The 16,837-nt window shown below is 52.7% G+C and overlaps 7 protein-coding genes across 7 annotated transcripts; 4 read left to right on the top strand and 3 right to left on the bottom strand.

Annotated features, from left to right (window-relative positions):
• Positions 1-353: 353 nt before the first annotated feature.
• AYL99_03374 (hypothetical protein) lies at positions 354-5,084 on the top strand (the record flags this gene model as incomplete). The annotated part of the gene is made up of 3 exons (XM_018834890.1): positions 354-4,217; positions 4,374-4,485; positions 4,564-5,084. The coding sequence occupies 3 exons, from the start codon at positions 354-356 to the stop codon at positions 5,082-5,084; spliced, it is 4,497 nt and encodes a 1,498-aa protein (XP_018694540.1).
• A 441-nt stretch (positions 5,085-5,525) lies between these two features.
• AYL99_03373 (hypothetical protein) lies at positions 5,526-6,749 on the top strand (the record flags this gene model as incomplete). The annotated part of the gene is made up of 1 exon (XM_018834889.1): positions 5,526-6,749. The coding sequence occupies one exon, from the start codon at positions 5,526-5,528 to the stop codon at positions 6,747-6,749; it is 1,224 nt and encodes a 407-aa protein (XP_018694539.1).
• A 335-nt stretch (positions 6,750-7,084) lies between these two features.
• AYL99_03372 (hypothetical protein) lies at positions 7,085-9,001 on the top strand (the record flags this gene model as incomplete). Its single annotated transcript, XM_018834888.1, has 6 exons — positions 7,085-7,292; positions 7,357-7,436; positions 7,495-7,760; positions 7,834-7,966; positions 8,016-8,180; positions 8,231-9,001. The coding sequence occupies 6 exons, from the start codon at positions 7,085-7,087 to the stop codon at positions 8,999-9,001; spliced, it is 1,623 nt and encodes a 540-aa protein (XP_018694538.1).
• Positions 9,002-10,236: 1,235 nt separating this feature from the next.
• Positions 10,237-11,565, bottom strand: AYL99_03371 (GDP-mannose transporter; the record flags this gene model as incomplete). The annotated part of the gene is made up of 4 exons (XM_018834887.1): positions 10,237-10,673; positions 10,727-11,110; positions 11,166-11,253; positions 11,314-11,565. 4 exons carry the CDS (start codon positions 11,563-11,565, stop codon positions 10,237-10,239), a joined length of 1,161 nt encoding a protein of 386 aa, XP_018694537.1.
• Positions 11,566-13,935: 2,370 nt separating this feature from the next.
• Positions 13,936-14,637, bottom strand: AYL99_03370 (hypothetical protein; the record flags this gene model as incomplete). The annotated part of the gene is made up of 1 exon (XM_018834886.1): positions 13,936-14,637. The coding sequence occupies one exon, from the start codon at positions 14,635-14,637 to the stop codon at positions 13,936-13,938; it is 702 nt and encodes a 233-aa protein (XP_018694536.1).
• A 348-nt stretch (positions 14,638-14,985) lies between these two features.
• Positions 14,986-15,687, top strand: AYL99_03369 (hypothetical protein; the record flags this gene model as incomplete). The annotated part of the gene is made up of 3 exons (XM_018834885.1): positions 14,986-15,013; positions 15,176-15,243; positions 15,307-15,687. The coding sequence occupies 3 exons, from the start codon at positions 14,986-14,988 to the stop codon at positions 15,685-15,687; spliced, it is 477 nt and encodes a 158-aa protein (XP_018694535.1).
• Positions 15,688-16,162: 475 nt separating this feature from the next.
• On the bottom strand, positions 16,163-16,541 carry AYL99_03368 (hypothetical protein; the record flags this gene model as incomplete). Its single annotated transcript, XM_018834884.1, has 2 exons — positions 16,163-16,332; positions 16,424-16,541. The coding sequence occupies 2 exons, from the start codon at positions 16,539-16,541 to the stop codon at positions 16,163-16,165; spliced, it is 288 nt and encodes a 95-aa protein (XP_018694534.1).
• Between the last annotated feature and the right edge of the window lie 296 nt (positions 16,542-16,837).

Here is a 16,837-nt window from a genome sequence, read left to right as displayed (position 1 = left end):
GAGCGATGCTTTTCCGAACTGCCTGTCAACTAACCTCTTGTTGTCGACATCATTCATAGTAACATGCAACCATCATCATTCACACGCGTCCGCTTCTCTCGGCTTCACTTGATCTATAAGTCCTAGTGCTGTTTGGATTCCACGACCCAGTGGGAAGTGAATTGGCCCTTCAGGCAGAGCGCAATCTCCAAGACGCGCTTGAAACCCTGCAGCTTGAGATGAAGGCTTCCGGGCCACTACACGAGGCCTCAAGCAGGCCTTTATTTCGTCGCTGTCTGGCGAGATGATTTTTCAGCGGATTATAGAGAGGTTAAATTGGATATCTGACTGGGATCGATAAGCCTGTAACGGACATGGCTCCTCGAGGTCCATCTTCAGCTTTCGAAAGCGAAACCTTTGGGCAAGATGCGTCTTTCAGACTCGAGCAACCCGTGGGATCCATGACCATCTCCCCAAGTGGTCGGGATGTTGCATTGGCTTCCAAAGAAGGGCTTCACATCATTGACCTTGATTCTCCCTACTCTCCTCCACGTTACCTTCCTCACCGGACTCCCTGGGAAGTTGCTGATGTTCAATGGTCTCCCTTTGCAGCAAGGGACTACTGGGTTGTCAGCACGTCGAACCAGAAAGCCCTGGTTTGGAATCTGGATGCGCGATCATGGCAGGATCCCATCGAATTCGTGCTTCACGGCCATACGCGAGCAATAACCGACATCAATTTCTCCGCCCATCATCCTGACGTCCTTGCAACTTGCGCTGTCGACAGCTTCGTTCACAGCTGGGACTTGCGGGCCCCAGCGAGACCTGTCAATTCCTTTTCCGATTGGTTTGCAGGCGCAACTCAGGTCAAGTGGAATCGGCAAGATGAGCACGTCGTTGCAAGCTCGCATGATAAGTTTCTTCACATCTGGGACGATAGAAATGGGGCATATCCTGTACGGACTATCGAAGCCCACGGAACCAAAATCTATGGGATTGACTGGAATCGCCACCATCATAACAAGATTGTCACCTGCTCTCTGGATCGAACAATCAAATTCTGGGATTTCGATGGAGAAGAAAGTACATTGGAGCGTGTCATTGAAACCCCGTTCCCTGTGTGGAGAGCGCGTCATACCCCTTTTGGATGGGGACTGCTCGCCATGCCCCAGCGCGGTAACAGCGACTTGCATCTCTATGATCGTCGTGCGGTCAATGGGGTTTTTGAGAGCGGCCCCGTACGTCCAGTTGCAACATTCAAGGGCCATGAGGGTCAGGTCAAAGAATTCCTGTGGCGCGCTCGGGGTACAATTGTTGACAACATTGATAATCGAGACTTCCAGCTGGTGTCCTGGGGTACGGACAGGGAGTTAAGGCTTCATGCGCTTGAGCCCGACATTTATGCAGACATCGGATACGAAAAAGGTGTCTCCAAAATCCAACGGCTGAATTTCACGCGAAGAGGTGCTGTGTACAAGACCTTTCGCGACGATCCGGGGGACGCAGATTCCCCGTTGGACGAAACCTCTCGCAGTGAGGTCTTCCCTCGTCACGGCCACCTAACGCATTTCCGACCTCGCTCAAGCACTAGTGTTGGCATGAGTAAAATACCTGTTTCGCAATTTCGCGGCTGGGTTCAAGGAGGTCGTTATGCACAAAGATCCGGTATGCACGGAAGAGGCATCAATCGGCAGAATACGGATCCGATCTCATGGTTAAAGAACGTCAAGATATTTTCTTGGGACCCTGACACATTGGCCGAAGAAATCCGGCAGGTAGGAGAAAAGTTCAAAAAGGTAGAATTTGAGGTCGTCGATATCTCGCATCGAAAGGCTGTCATGTCACTCCAAGCACCCTGGGGGGAGGACCAGAGCCAAATTTACCTGAGAGTGGAGATGAGGTTTCCCAAGCAATACCCTCGGAATGCCAATGCCGTCCTGACATTACAGAAGTCGGGATTTCTGGACGAAGCAACGCACAAGCTGATAACAACAGAGCTGCACACAATCGCAGAGACCTATGCCTCCAGGAAACGCGGGTGCTTGGAAGCAGTCCTCCGTTACTTGCTGAGGGACCAGAATCTTGAACAGATTGTAGCTTGGGTACTTGGGGAATCGCTGACTGATTCGAAGATCTTGGATACGAGTACAGTCGGCGCCGACGACTCCAGCAGTGACAGTGATGATCAACTAGATGGCGTGCGGGAAGGTCTCGACGCTTCGGCGAACATTCTGGTTCCGCTGGCCAAGGGCTGTGGTGCCCTTTGGTCCGAGACTGGAAAGTTGGTTTGCTTCTTTCCCGACAAAGGAAATGAGCCTGTTTCCTTCTTGAGCACTTTGGGTGTTAAAGACCTCGATGACTCGGATTCGAGCAGACTCTTCGAAGGCTTTGGCCGTCTCCACGCCAGCTCACCGGCCCGCAAAACCACACGAGGGGCGAAAACAGCGGACGATGAATCTGGTTCTGAGACGTCAGATTCCTCGTGGCATTCATCAAGCAGTTCTTCATCCTCCTTCGAGACCGAGCAAAACATCCCCGGCGTGTCATCATACCGAGTAGGGGCTTCGGGTCTCCAGCAGCGGTCGCGTTCCCCCGACCGGTCCAATCAATCTACCACCGGTGGCCACAACAAGCTGAATGATGCTCCTCGTAAGAGTGCCGTGTCAATACATACCTTTGATGATTTAATTCCCTCAAAGCGTGACCTGGCGGTTGAGTACCAACTTTCTGGAAACGGCCCAGACGTCTGCAAACATAATGCTGCGGTTGCTCGAAATGCGTCTCTGAGAGACCTGGAATCTGTGTGGACAGTTGTCGGACTTGTCTTGAACGACTCGATCCCGCTGGAAGTTCTGTCGGGAACGCGAGATCCCACGTTGCAAGACATCCTGGTAATTGCAAAAATGGCTAGGGGAAGATCTCTCGGAAAGGGCGACAACCATCTAGACGCACGCAAAGTCTTTGGCAGGACCCGATGGGGAAACCACCCTTTCGGCTCGACATACCTGCTTCCTGCTATCTTCGACCATTACGAGAGACTGGGTGATGTGCAGATGCTTGCCACATTGGCCTGCGTCCTTGCATCAAGCATCAACCATGGTGACATACCAGGAGATGCCCAGGCGCCTACGATGCCTTCCGACTATATCTCCCGCATTCCAGGTGACTACTTTCCATCCAGGGCCGTGGCCAAAGCCTTCTTTCGAAAGGATGCCGATGTGGAAGGATACGTCTTCGTCCACACCAACAGTGTCCCTCATGGACCCGGCGTACAAGGGCTAGGAGGTCCTGAAAGCCGGCGCAGACCAACCCATCTCTTAGGCCGTCAGGACAGCCAATTCTCTTCTAGGGGAACAAGTTCCATTGGTGACGACTCCCATGACCAATCTGCGCCGTATTCAACGGCGGTTTCTGTCTCGACGTCTCCTGAAGGAAATCGGCTGAGCAACAGAACAACCTCTGGCATTTCTTATCCTTCTGCGCGAGCGAGTCTGTCGGCTTTGACCCAGTCGTACTCAAACTCCCCTCCGAACCAGAGTTCATCGTCAGGTTTTGCTTCTAGTCTGAAAAAATATAGTCCCTCGGGGTCATTAGCGCCTAACTGGGTGTCTTCTGGCATATTTGGCAGTCAAACGACAAGCCGGGGCTCACGGACGCCCTTCCATCATAATGAAGGAGCGAGTCAAGATGGCCGCGAGCCAGGCAACCGCTCATCGTTGGCGTCCTCCGGTGCACAGAGCTCCCGGAGGAGTCACACTACGCAAATGTCGGCAGTTTCGCGCAGCGGTGTATCTGCGGCCGAGTCTGAGGTCTCTGAGAAGACATTGGGCAAGAATCCTCCAAAGCGTAGGAGAATTAAAACTCGCCTGGTAAACCAGGGCAAATTCGATCTGGACGGGTACTCGTCCGGGTCGATCCTGGACCGTATTCTCGAAATGAAGTGCAGGGTCTACCGGCAAAGCTATGCACATCTTCTCGATGTGTGGCAGTTGCATCTCCAGCGCGCCGAGGTGCTGAAATTTGACGGCACAGCAGCAGAAGGGATCGATATGGATAATGGCCGACCAAGTACTGTTCAGCCACCACCTGCACCTGGCTTAGGACGCCCACGCAGGAAGACCTTGAGTTCAATATCTCGAGGCACGGATCTTGGCCTGGAAATAAAACGCTTGTGTCGCAATTGTGGGGGGCTTCCAGCACCAATCGAGAAGAATGGCATACCCATCGGATGGCATTGTGTAAGTCCATCGTGCATTTCATCACATCAAGTCTCCGGGGCGAGAGCTTCCAAGGACCCCAGGCAAAGTGCATGTGCCATTTGCAACACCACCATCCGGGGTCTAGCGGTGCCTTGTCTGCAGTGTGGGCATATGACGTGCTATGATTGTGCTCAGGGATGGTTTGGCGCTCGACGAGTCAAGCACGACCAAACAGGATCGAGGCGGTCTTCGGCGGAGAAACCACAACTTTCGCCAATCGAGGACAAGGATGATGCAGATGCCTTCGGTGAGGAATCGCGGGATGAACATGAGACTTGTCCTACGGGCTGTGGCTGTCCCTGTACGACGCTCACCACCGTTACAGTGCCATATCCTCCGTCCATCGACAATCAAGAGCATGCCTATCTTGAACCGCCCCAACTGACCCATCAGCTCAGCCATAGTAGCAGAGGAAGTTCGAACCTGCCTCGCTCGACGAGTCCCCTCGTCCCTGCTTCATCTTATTCTCATTCCTCTACCGACACCGGCACCGGCACTGGCACTGGAGCGGCAGATACTGCGCTGGCGGCTTTTCTCGCTCTCACCCAGTCCCACCAGCGCTCGAAATCTGTTAACCTGGGGTCAGCGCGTAGCAAGGCCTCCTCTATCTCGCGAGCTTCCGAAATGCAGAGCCAAGGCGGTTCGAGTAAAATGCCACATGAAAGTGGCAAAACAACTATATCAGAAAGCGATGCAGAACCAGCTACGCGGGAAGGAGAGGACTCCGGCTCACTCAACCCTTTTGCCGGCAGTACCATTGCGACTCTGGGCAGAGGGATTGGAGCGGGCCTGAGTCGTGGGCTGACTTCAAAGGCCAGCGACGCCACCATTCGGAGAATTAAGTGATGACAATGAACAGGGAGCTGCTTGATACGGTCGAGCAGACGGGGTGACGTCCTTCTTATTTTTGTTCGACCTGGTTTGCGAGTGGACGTGTATTATACATCGGCCTAAGTGTGCTGGAGTCCATGGGTATGACAACGGGATGAGATGACTAGATATGAAGACGACACACAAGGAGGATGCTGTCAGCGTTTGAGGTTGACATCATTAATTGTATGTTCATTAATTGTATGTATTGCATAGATTCATCAGAGCAGCCGCCCCCCGTTGTAACCCTAGACACATCATTCTAAGGCTAGCCAGCCTAGAGAGGCTCCATGTTGATATTTACAGTATTTCCCCAAAGCTTGGCAACCAGAGAGGAGAAAATGGGTTCTATGTCGCCAGTATTTGCAGGACGAGTGTTTGAGACTCGAGAGTCCTGGACTCCTTGTACGCGAGTCGATGGGCAAGGTTCAGCGTCAAGGTCGCAAGCCCCATTCGACATTCGGCAAATCGACCGTGGTCAGAAGGCAGCACAGCCGTCCACAGGCCCAACGTCCCGCCAAAGGTCGTGCAGCAGCAGCAGCAGCAGCAGCAGCTCCCAGTGGAGGCCAACATGGTCGACCACAACAGGCACGGCCCAAGGTGCCTTTTACCAAACATGACAATGTGCTGCTCGTCGGTGAAGGTCGGTGTGTTGAGAATGCGGCCCTCGCTCCTCACGACCTCGATGCTTCCATGCTCTCAAGAGGCGGGTTGCTAACTAATGGGCCGATAGGTGACTTTTCGTTCTCGCTGTCGTTGAAACGACACCACAAAGTGCGCCAGATGGTCGCTACCTGCTACGATTCCAAAGACGTTCTGCAGATCAAGTACCCGGAGGTTCACAACACCATATCCCAACTCCAGTCGGGCGGTCACTCTAGTCCACGACACGAGACAGACCAAGGCAACGAGGACGAATGGCAAGGGTTTTCTCCCTCACCGCCGAATCTCCCCAGCCACGACCAGGTCAAAGACCACGATACACGATTGGATAAGGACACTATCTACGTTCTCTACGGCATCGATGCAACCAAGCTCTCTTCGGCACACAAAAAGGCCCTCAGGCCATATTCTCCATTCACCAAGATTGTCTTTAACTTCCCCCACGTCGGAGGTCTAAGTACAGATGTCAACAGGCAAGTTCGGTACAACCAGGAGCTGCTGGTTGGGTTTTTTCGGTCGGCCAAGCTATTGCTCTCCTCTCCAAACCGCCCAGCAACAGTACGACAGGTGACCGAGCAGGACGATGACATGAGTGACTATGACGAGATAGCAGAAGAATCAGACAGTCCCGTCCCAGGTGCGGTAAATGGCAAGATTCTCGTCACGCTGTTTGAAGGCGAACCGTACACGTTGTGGAACATCCGGGACTTGGCCCGTCATTGCGGCCTCAAGGTCGTGGAGAGCTTCAAGTTCCCATGGTCAGCCTACCCGGAGTACCGCCATGCGAGAACGGCGGGGGACATCATCACGGGCAAGGACAGGAGCGACGAGGGAAAGAGAAAGGGCGCCTGGAGAGGCGAGGAGCGCGAGGCACGATGCTATGTGATGGAGGACCGGGATGCAGAGCCCGTGGAGGTGATGTCGCCCCAACGGAAAAGGAGACGGAGGCAGGGGAGTGATGGGGACGACAGTGACTGAGATTAGGTACCTACAAGCAATGGATGCTAGATCCTTAGCAATACTACATACAGTATGTACTGTGAGTTCCTTGTCCTTTGTCCAGCATTGTTGTGCCAAGAAGACACACACGCTCCCGCTCCCGTGTCTCTCGTATGTAAAGAATTGCATCGCATCCACTTTCTCCGCAAACTCGAGCCACGCTGCTCTTCTTTCTTCCCTTTCCACTTTCTTTTCTCCCCCTTCATACACTCACTCCACTTCCTTTTGCTTCCTCCCTTACCGCCACTACGGTAGACACTCTCACCCCCATTTTGTCGCATCAATACCTCCCATCTCCCATCTGCCTCTCCGACATGGTAGACGAAGCCCCCCGCAAACGGTCGCGCTTCGACCAGACCGAACCCGAGCCACGAAAGGCCTCCCGCTTTGACCGGCGCTCTCGATCTCCTGCTTCGCGCCATAGCGATACCCGGAGAAGTCGCAGTCCGCTCACGAAAGCTAGCCAAAGTCCCACAGCGAGTGAGAAGCGCAGCACGCCTCTAGATCCAGCTGCTGCCGCAGGTACGTGACCAGATAGATCTCTGGATGGCTGCTGCTGTGGTCCGTCGCTAACCCTACCCAATAGCCGCGGCGGCTGCGAAGATCAATGCCGAGCTGCAGGCCCGCAGGGGCATCCAGCACGTCGACGTCCCTCCTGTTCGATCGGTAAGTTGTTCCATGGTGTCTTGCGTCTTGACAGTGCATGCGCTGACCATGTCTTCAGTCGTCGACACCGACTCCCGCTCCTACTCCTGCGACGCCTTCCTCAGGCCACAGTGCGCCCAAAGTCGACGGTGAGATCTACATGGCCGACGGTGACTATATCAAGGACATTGAGGTCAACGACCTGCGCAACCGCTACACTTTGACCAGAGGCTCAACACAAAAGATGGTAAATTTCCCTCCTCGCATCGTTGCGCTTGGACACTTGGTTAGCAGCCGAGCCGTCTCCAGCCGCCAACGACCGCCCATCTCGGTCGACGACCACTCGTACAGTTGTCGAAGGATGTGTCTGAACAAACCGTGTCTGGGGAATTTGCTGACATAGTTTGCCTGCCCTTAGATCAAAGAAGAGACAGGAGCTGGTATGCTTCCCCCAGCAAATCTTTGTTGTTTCGCACAAGACTTACCCTTATTCTGAAGATGTCACAACGCGAGGTTCCTACTTTCCAGACAAGTCCATGGCTACGGCAACGGTAAGAAAGGAGTATCTGCAAAATCAACATGAGAACTAACGAGACACAGAATCCGCCCTTGTATCTGCACGTCACTAGCACCACTAAGGCTGGGCTGGAGAAGGCGGTTGCGAAGATTGAGGAGATGATGAAGCAAGAACTGCCTCCCCTGGTTGATGAAAGACGTTTCCGCCGAAGGGAGCCAGAACAAGTCGAACGAGATGAATTTGGCAGGGTAAGAGAGCCAAACCGATCGTATGATTCCTGCCACTCACTCGCGCGCAGAGAAAATGGCCCGAAGAGCGAATTCCCATCGACATGGAAAACATTCCCGGCTTCAACCTGCGCGCCCAGGTCGTTGGTCAAGGCGGCGCATACGTCAAACACATCCAACACGAAACCGGATGTCGGGTCCAAATCAAGGGCCGCGGGTCTGGTTTCATGGAACACAGCACCGGACAAGAATCAGATGAGCCAATGTATCTCCATGTTGCCGGACCTCAACCCGCCCAAGTCCAGAAGGCCAAAGAACTGTGTGAGGATCTGCTTGCTAACGTTCGCATCAACTTTGAGCACTTCAAAGCGAACCCACCACCGCCGAGGATGGAGTCATACACTGATGGTTATGGAGCTGATGCACATCGCAGTTCTTACGGCGGCGGACACGGGAGAGACCGTGGCCGCGACAACAACTATGCCCATGGCAATAACAGCTACAACTCTCCCTACAACGCTGGGGCATCCGCCACCCCTACTCCTGCGCCGGGGACCGCTTCTTCACCAACCGATTACGCCGCACAATACGCTCAGTACTACGCAAGTCAACCAGGAGGCGACCCGTATGCTGCCTACGGCGGCTATCAGAACTATGTTGCCTATTATCAATACTACCAGCAACAGGCAGCTGCTTCTCAACAACAGTCTTCACCACCACCGCCGCCGGGAGAGTCGAATCCACCGCCTCCTCCTGCGGACAGTGGTGCTGCACCACCGCCGCCACCGCCACCTTCATCTGGCGGTGGCTATTCGGCGGTGCCGCCGCCTCCAGGTTTATGAGCATGTATGGTCCCGTTCGGCTGACGGTGTCAGATCGAGCGCTACGTTACCTACTTTAGCGCATCATTCTTCACGTACCTTCTCCGCATTTCTTTCACTTGACCGCTGTGTTCGACCCAAGTATAGTCATGTTCTGCCAGTGGGATCGCGGTTTGTATTTGCAACGTCCGGGACGGGCCAACTTTTGCACGTTGGACAGGCAAAGTATCACAAAAGCACATAAATTTCGAGAGAGCTGATCGGTCAATAGGGACCTGATCCCATAATTCCATTTGCAAAGCCTTCTCGTGCATTTCTCGCCGCTGACTTTGTTGGCGTAGTCGTGACCTTTTCGATCAGCTGCTCAGCTCAGTGTAGTGAGCCGACCATATGATGAGATGGGCACGACTCTTTGTTGCTGAGGCCTCGACAAGCCCATGGCTTCATATGAACCGAATGAGCCACGCTGCTCTTTTCTATCATCTCATACACCAGATTGGTCGGTCGGTTGAAGCGATTCCTATGGCATGCCGCCCCTGAAACGAAGCCTGTAGCCCTAATTACGGGTGACGCGTGGAGAGGGGAGGACGAGGACTGGGATGAGTTCTGCACATCGGTCCTCGTAGGCCTTCGAAGGCGCCAGCGTTCCAGCATATATATGTCTATCATTTCAGGGAAAATGAACGGGTTCCGAGTTCCAATCCAGGAACAGTATAGGCATGTCGAGGGGATGTTATCACATTGTTTGTTCTCTGATGAGAACTGCTATCCATCCATCCATTATTATTTATTGATTCAGTTATACCTTTTGCACTCAGTCCCTTCCTCTCTGCTCTCCTCCCGTCCTTCGCCAGTCTTCCATTCTACCACGACTCCATGGTTTTACCCGCTTGGGCCCTTTTCCATCTGCGGAACAAACCTATTCAAAGGGGCATTTCTTTGCCATCGGGCGAAATGGGATCAAGGGTGTAAATCTAATAATTCTAGGTAGTAAGGTTGGTTTTGCCTAAAGTACAGGAAGCCGAACGGAAAATGTTTTGCGTCGAGTGTGATTCTTGTTTCGACATGACCCTCTTTCTTACGTCTCACAAAATTCCTGGGAGCCCCCGTTTCCCGGCCCGCGCCCACAAATCAAACGCCTCGCAATGCATAAGATCTTTCGTCCAAAGCCCATTGGATCGACCCCAAGTCAACAATATTGAAGAATAGTAGTCTACATCCTCCTGCCTGCCATCGCCTCGCCGCCTTTCCGTGGCTCATGCCTTCAAGCTGTCTCGGTTACTTTGGCTGCTGGCGCTCATAGTATTTGTCGTGGGAAGTATTGTCTTGGGTTTAGCAGATTCTCGAACTTTGGCGAGAGCATAGACGATTCCGCTAACAAACCCGACGACAATGGCCGAGACGCTAGGGAGTGTGACGGGGGCGTCGAAAAAGATGAGGCCGGAGACGGCAATGGGGAGTTTGTTCAGCGCTCCGACCATCGAATACGTGGTTGAGGATGTGGCCCGCACACACCACGCCGACGTGTATGAAATGAAAATCGAGGATAAGCCGGTAAAAATCATGGCGCCAATGATTGCGTTCCTCGCGTCCATCGGGAAGTTCTTCGTCAGATTGACGGAGGACCAGTCTTCCAGGGTCAGGGAGGCGATCAAGAGGATGGGAATGGTAAGGAGATTGTTGTAGAACATAGCTGGAAATATGCGATTAGTGTCTTGAGCCCCCTCACATGTTGAACCGACTCACTGTCAAAATCCTTGAAGTTCGTAAGCTTGATGCGCTTGCGCATTCCCAACACGTAGGCTGCAGTAGACAGGCAATTGGCCATCATCCAGATATATCCGGCATTCAAAGTCGCCAGTTGCGCCGTTGCGGCTGCCGAAGCAGATCCATGTGACTCTAGAGCGTGTTTGATGTCGGCCCATGCCGCAATGACGGAGCTGAAGACCATCAATCCAAAGGAGAAAAGTGCCATGGACGAAACCGAGCCTCCAAACCATAGCACCTCACCGTAAGCGATCAGGATGATGGTCAAGTTCTTGAAGATGGTGTAGACGGGGATTGAGAGGAATCGCAGGGCTTTAGTGCTCGTGTAGATCATTCCGATGAGAAGGAGGGAGATGGGAAACCCTGCAATATGTTAGGTTCAACACCACCGACAACGAAATCTGGATTCAACTCGTACATTTTTTGGCCTCGTCTGCTTTGAAGTCCCGATACGTAATAATGCCGGCCGTTTTGCAGGATTGGATTGCCAGGACGCAGACGATTGACTATCCGAAAAAAAAGGTCAGCTCGGGTGCGGAGGACAGTTGTTGAGGAGATCAGCGAACCTGTACAGCCAACAGAAAGAAATTCAGATTATAGTCAGGAAACGAAAGAATGTATTTGTTGGCCACGGTCATCAAGATAGACGAGGCGCAATAGCTGACAACGGGAAGAATGGGGTTGTTCTGCCAGTTCGACGAAGGGGGTGTATATCTCGGGATCGAGGGTTGAGGAGCGTGACTGAAGGTCCTGCCTTGCTTCTCTCCCAGTTCCATCTCGTTGCCCTCGAGAAATCTCTTCTTCTCTTCTTCGGCCATCTCTTTTGTGGTGTATGTGTCCTGACCGTGGAGGTTTGAGGCTCTCAGAGAAAATGGGCCACACAATGACGTGGCTTTGCGGAGAGGTCGGAGAGAGTGTAGGGGATAATAGAAGTAGCCGAAGAGATGTCAAGAAGTCAGAACAAAGACGGGAGGGATTGGGAAACGTTGATATCAAGGTCCGAGGATATGAGAACGAAAAGAAGGTCAGGGCGTGGGTTCGAATTGCGTGTTGGCAGGTGGTGGATGTCGAGAATTTGATTAGACGGCTGTGGGAAAAAGGGACGATTGCAATGGGCATGGGAAAAAAGGGGAGACGCAGGTGGACGCGCAATTGCAAAAAAGGCTGAAGTGGCTGCAGCTTGTCCCCTCATGGTGGCTGACGTGCTTCAATCAGGCTACTCCGGTGGCAACAGGCACCACGGGGGGCTCAATTGGGCGTCGCTTTACAGGGTCTGGGTGCCCGGGAAGTGCCTAGAGAAGCCTGAACCGGCCTGAACTAACGTAAACACACCCCCAAAACGAGCCGCAGCCCAGCCAAGCACTCGCGGCGCCCCCAAGTTGCGTCCCACCGGCCTGCGCGTGTTCAGCTCAGCAGATATAATTTCCGATATCTTCGTTCTGCTGCCAGCTACAATCCCTGTCCCTACAAAATTGCCCGGACTACGGAGGATTTCGCACCCAGGACCTGGCTCGCGTCTTCAATAGCTCCTGGCGATCAGATTTGGTCCCCGGGAGATCCAGCCGATCGCGTTTGCAGTAGGGGGTGAAAAGTCTACCGGATTTGATTTGCGTCTAGGGTTTCTTCGTTTGCGGGTCTGTTTCAAAGTCCGTACTATCCATGTGTACTGTACCTTGACACTGCGACTTACCGCCGATAAGGGTGGTTTGACACCAACCTCAGTCTTCACAAGTCAGGGCCGACAATGCTCATTCTCGCTTGTTATGGGACGAGGTAGCTAGGTCCAGGACAAGAAAACGTCCCGGTCTAGCTTGGCTCAGTCGAAGAGACTGTTCCCCACGTCTTCATGTCCTCGGGCGAGAGACGCATTGGGAAAGCCACATATTGAAGACCATGCAGCTGATGTTCTGACCAAATATCAGTCACATACGCAAGGAAATTACTTCCTTCCTCATGGTGATCGACACAGATAGACGCGCACCTCTTGCCTAACGAAGAACGCCCGTGGAAAAATCTTTGAATAGGGGTTATGGGCAGCTCAGCGTTGTCCTCGACAGTTTCTCTCCAAGAACGGTTGTTTCCGCCGTTCACCGATGACATCGAGGACCCGGCTTGAATCGAGTTACCCCTGCGATCAGATAGTTAACTTCCTTGACACTTTCGATGATCACTAGCTTTGACAACGCGTGGATTGAAACAATAGCCTTTCGCTGTTTGCCGACCCGCCTCTAACTTCTGCATGCACTATCGTTCAAAGTTCGGACATTTTCCATGCCCCCGAGCGAAAGGCATGTAATTCACACTTTAATATGCTGCAGGTACTTTCAACTGTGGAACTGTTAGCCTAGGGGTCACGTCCAGGGCTGTGCTATCCGTGGAGGAAGGGCATCAGCTGCGTGTTTGCTCGCCGCGTGCACGGAAAGCTCCTCCCCTTTCATTCCTCAGGAGCTAAGTAGAGGATGCGAGCAGCAGCAGTCGACGAGCAAGCGGACTCAACTCAGCTGGTGTCCGTTTCGTAGACAAAGAACCGGACGGAGACAACACCTCGATATGACTATTTGCAGCAGGCTCTCGAAGAGACTGATCAAGGCCTCTCCCAGAGGCTTGTAAGTATGTCAAAATCTGAAACACCTAGGCTTAGTCACTCAGAAGTGTTGGACTGCCGACGCTGATCTGATACTCTTACAGCCTCGTAGCTGGTGATGGTATATCGAGTCTAACAACTCCACTAACGCTGCAGTGACTCTAGCTAATCTCCTTCATGATGGACCGCATTATCTCAGACTGGATCCACTTCAATCTTGCTCTTCCATTCTCGTTATACCGTATCAGGACAGCCAGCATAGGGGGTGCAAGGCTATTACACAAAGAACCGTCAATGACAATGCATCGATGATTACACTGCTGACCCTGGCCTCCCGCTTTGACCTGGCTTGACCATCTTGCAAAAACCCGTTCCTGACCCGGAGGATCGGGACAAATCACTCATGTATTCCCGGTAGCCCACGCATCGCATTGGGCTCAAGACTGTCGATCCATCTTTGAGCAAGTCAAGGCACCATCAACGCGTTGCGATTTGGGTCGGGGACTCGTTGCTCGGGCACCGACTGACCCGTTGATGGAATATGAGGTGACGAGTAGAGGAGTCAACTGTGGTATACATGACCGTCACTTTGCTCTGGACTCATTCAGTCCCAATCGTCGTCGTCGTCGTCGTCGTCATTCTTCTGGTTGCGACTGCGGATAGCTCCACGGACTGCTTTTCGACAATCTGGCGCATCCTCGTCGTCGCCACTGCCCTCGTCTTCGTGTCCAAGGAGGAGTTTCTTAGGTAACACTTTCCAACCCAGAAGTACATCCTCCAGAGCTCTGGTGACATCCATACTACCCTCTTTGCCATTCCAACAGAGTCCCTCAAATCCGGTGACCCTCCCTTTGACAGCTCCCTTGACAAAACCAACCACACAAGGCAACACTCTCACACTCAATTTCTCAACCACAAAGGGGGCGTTCTTGACATCGATTCTGCCAAAGGAAACGTCTGCACTTCCGTACTCTGCGTGCCTTTCCGCAATGAGCTCACAGTGGCTGTCCATTGTGTTGCACCTGGCAAAATCGGGATGGAAGAAATGGAGCACTGCCCTCTCGTGCTCAGTCGTGAAAGTCAGAGCCTCATCGTCACTTTTCAGAGTGATATACGCGTTCTTGACCGTCGCAAGGGCCGTAGTTCCCGCAGACCCACCGGCTGCGGTTTTCAATTCTGCCAGTCTCTGAGCACGATAAGCTGCGGAGTCTTCCTCCTCCAGAGATGCTAGGATCGCATCGGCGTCTTCATCCTCAAGGTCATGTTTGGTTCTGTTGTCTTCGCCAGAGCCACCGGTGAATGCCATTCTAAACCGGGAGAAATTCCTTGAGTTGCGATGGGTTGAAAGGCCTACACCATCGCCTCAACATCCGGCCTGACTGTCAACCTGGGTGCAGCAACCGTATTGTGTCAGATTAATCTTCGTACAACTTGACTAGAAGAAGGGAAATACCCCTATGATATTCGACGAAAAGAACCGCTGCGGAGGAGTACGCTGTGTGGCGAAATGATCCGCCGAACAAGAACTTGGCAAAAATGAAGTCTTGGCATGCGGAAGCCCACAATCAACTTGCCCGAATCTGCGACTTGAGATTGACAACTTTTTTGACGACCATCTACAACACCAAGTCCCTCCGGCACAATTACAGCAGAGATGGCGCCACCAACCCAGAAGCCCAAAGGTACGAATCTTTCTATGTTGTTGAGGCCAGAGCGAAGGGGAAATAACCGGAGCTGAGCATTCGAAAATGCTCAATCCGATCGAGGAAGAGAAACTCTCTAGAGTTTCCTTCCGCCGTTCAGACCTGTGCGTGGAATAGAGGGCTGACAGTGGTACGAATCAGGTGGCTCCTCAAAGCCCAAGAAGCCGAGTGCGAAAGCGAACCAGGCCGCCAAAGCTACCCTCAAAGGCGTACGTTGACTATTGTCGATGACAATTCCATGGTGAAAGAAAGACATCTCACGGTCTATTCAGGTCCACACCAACAAAGCCCGCAAAATTCGCACATCCACCACTTTCCACAGACCCAAGACGCTCGTTCTCTCGCGATCTCCCAAATACCCACGCAAGTCCATTCCCCATGAGACGAGACTCGACCACCACAAGGTTCTCATCCACCCGTTGAACACCGAGAGCGCGATGAAGAAGATCGAAGAGCACAACACCCTGGTATTCATCGTGGACACCAAGGCCAACAAGCGACAGATCAAGGAGGCGCTGAAGAAGTTGTACGACGTGGAGACCGTCAAGATCAACACCCTGATCCGACCAGACGGAACGAAGAAGGCCTTCGCCAGATTAACATCGGATGTGGATGCGCTGGATATTGCGGCCACGAAGCTGTCGATTGTGTAAAGTGGGAGGGGTCTGCACGTGGAGTGGGTTGTGATGGATTGATTGCCTGGGAAAAGGAGAGAGAGAGAGAGTCCATCGAGCTGGCATCTACGGATTGCATCGGTATCAAGGGCATGATTCAGCCGGCCAAGGGTCCCAATCGACGCCTCGATATAGAATCTCGAGGTATGATTGACACGAAAAAACAATCGGCGTCGCCAAAATAGGAGCAGAAATTCTTTTTCAATTGCTTTTCCGAGACGGATGTCGTTGTTACAAATGAGCACAAAACCTGCCTGCCTGCCTGCCTGAGCTCAATCCAAGCCTGCTGCTGCCCGTCGGAGCAATTCCAACGCACTGTAAAGCCATCTTTCTCTGACCGATAACTTTCACATCTCATGCTATAGCTCTTCTATTCTGTACAATGCACCTGTGTAATCGAGTGCGTTCGCAGCCTCTTCTCGTCTTGACACAAATCACTGACACTGCGTCGAGATCACTGGTTCGCCCTCAGCGTCTCCAGATGTTTCAGAATCACCATGTTCGAATCGAACAGGCGGTTCACGCAGTTGGTCATGCAGGACTCTTCTTTGCCAGCCAGTTTGCCCGATGATATCGAACCCGTAATGCATTTCTTGAAGCATAGCTCGGTCAATTCGTGGATTTCTATAAACACGGAGAAATCGACAACAAGTCAGTGGATATTCCTTTTCTACACATTCAACTGCAGCGACATAGGGGGAGATGGGAGACGTACGTTTCTGAACCTGGGCTTTTTGCGACTCGCTTTGGAGAAAGCCTTGTAGCTCCCGCTTTTCGCGGTCAGTCAGGCGCTCGACGTCTTGCGCGTTGATGCTGAGTTCGCCGTCGTCCATGGCGGGGGGTAGGTTCTGAGCTGGGTATAGGTGGCAGAGGAGTAGTCAGACTTTATGTATTTGACGGTGCAGTTGTTCAGATATCGATCGGTGTCGCGGAAGACATGAGAGTCAAAATCGTGTATTATTGCCTTACGTACTCAGCCTTGCCTTGGCAGCGAATCTGTCCACAAGGCTGACTGACTGGACAAATCTAGCATGCTTCGACTATGATCCCACACAACATTGACCATCTGGATTCGTCTGCTAAGATCTTGATTTATACCACTTGGGGATACGGCCGAACCTGCAATCCG

Source organism: Fonsecaea erecta (genome assembly GCF_001651985.1).
Source record: "Fonsecaea erecta strain CBS 125763 chromosome Unknown Scaff3, whole genome shotgun sequence".
Taxonomy (NCBI): Eukaryota; Fungi; Ascomycota; class Eurotiomycetes; order Chaetothyriales; family Herpotrichiellaceae; genus Fonsecaea; species Fonsecaea erecta.
This window is presented reverse-complemented; position numbering and strand designations above follow the sequence as displayed.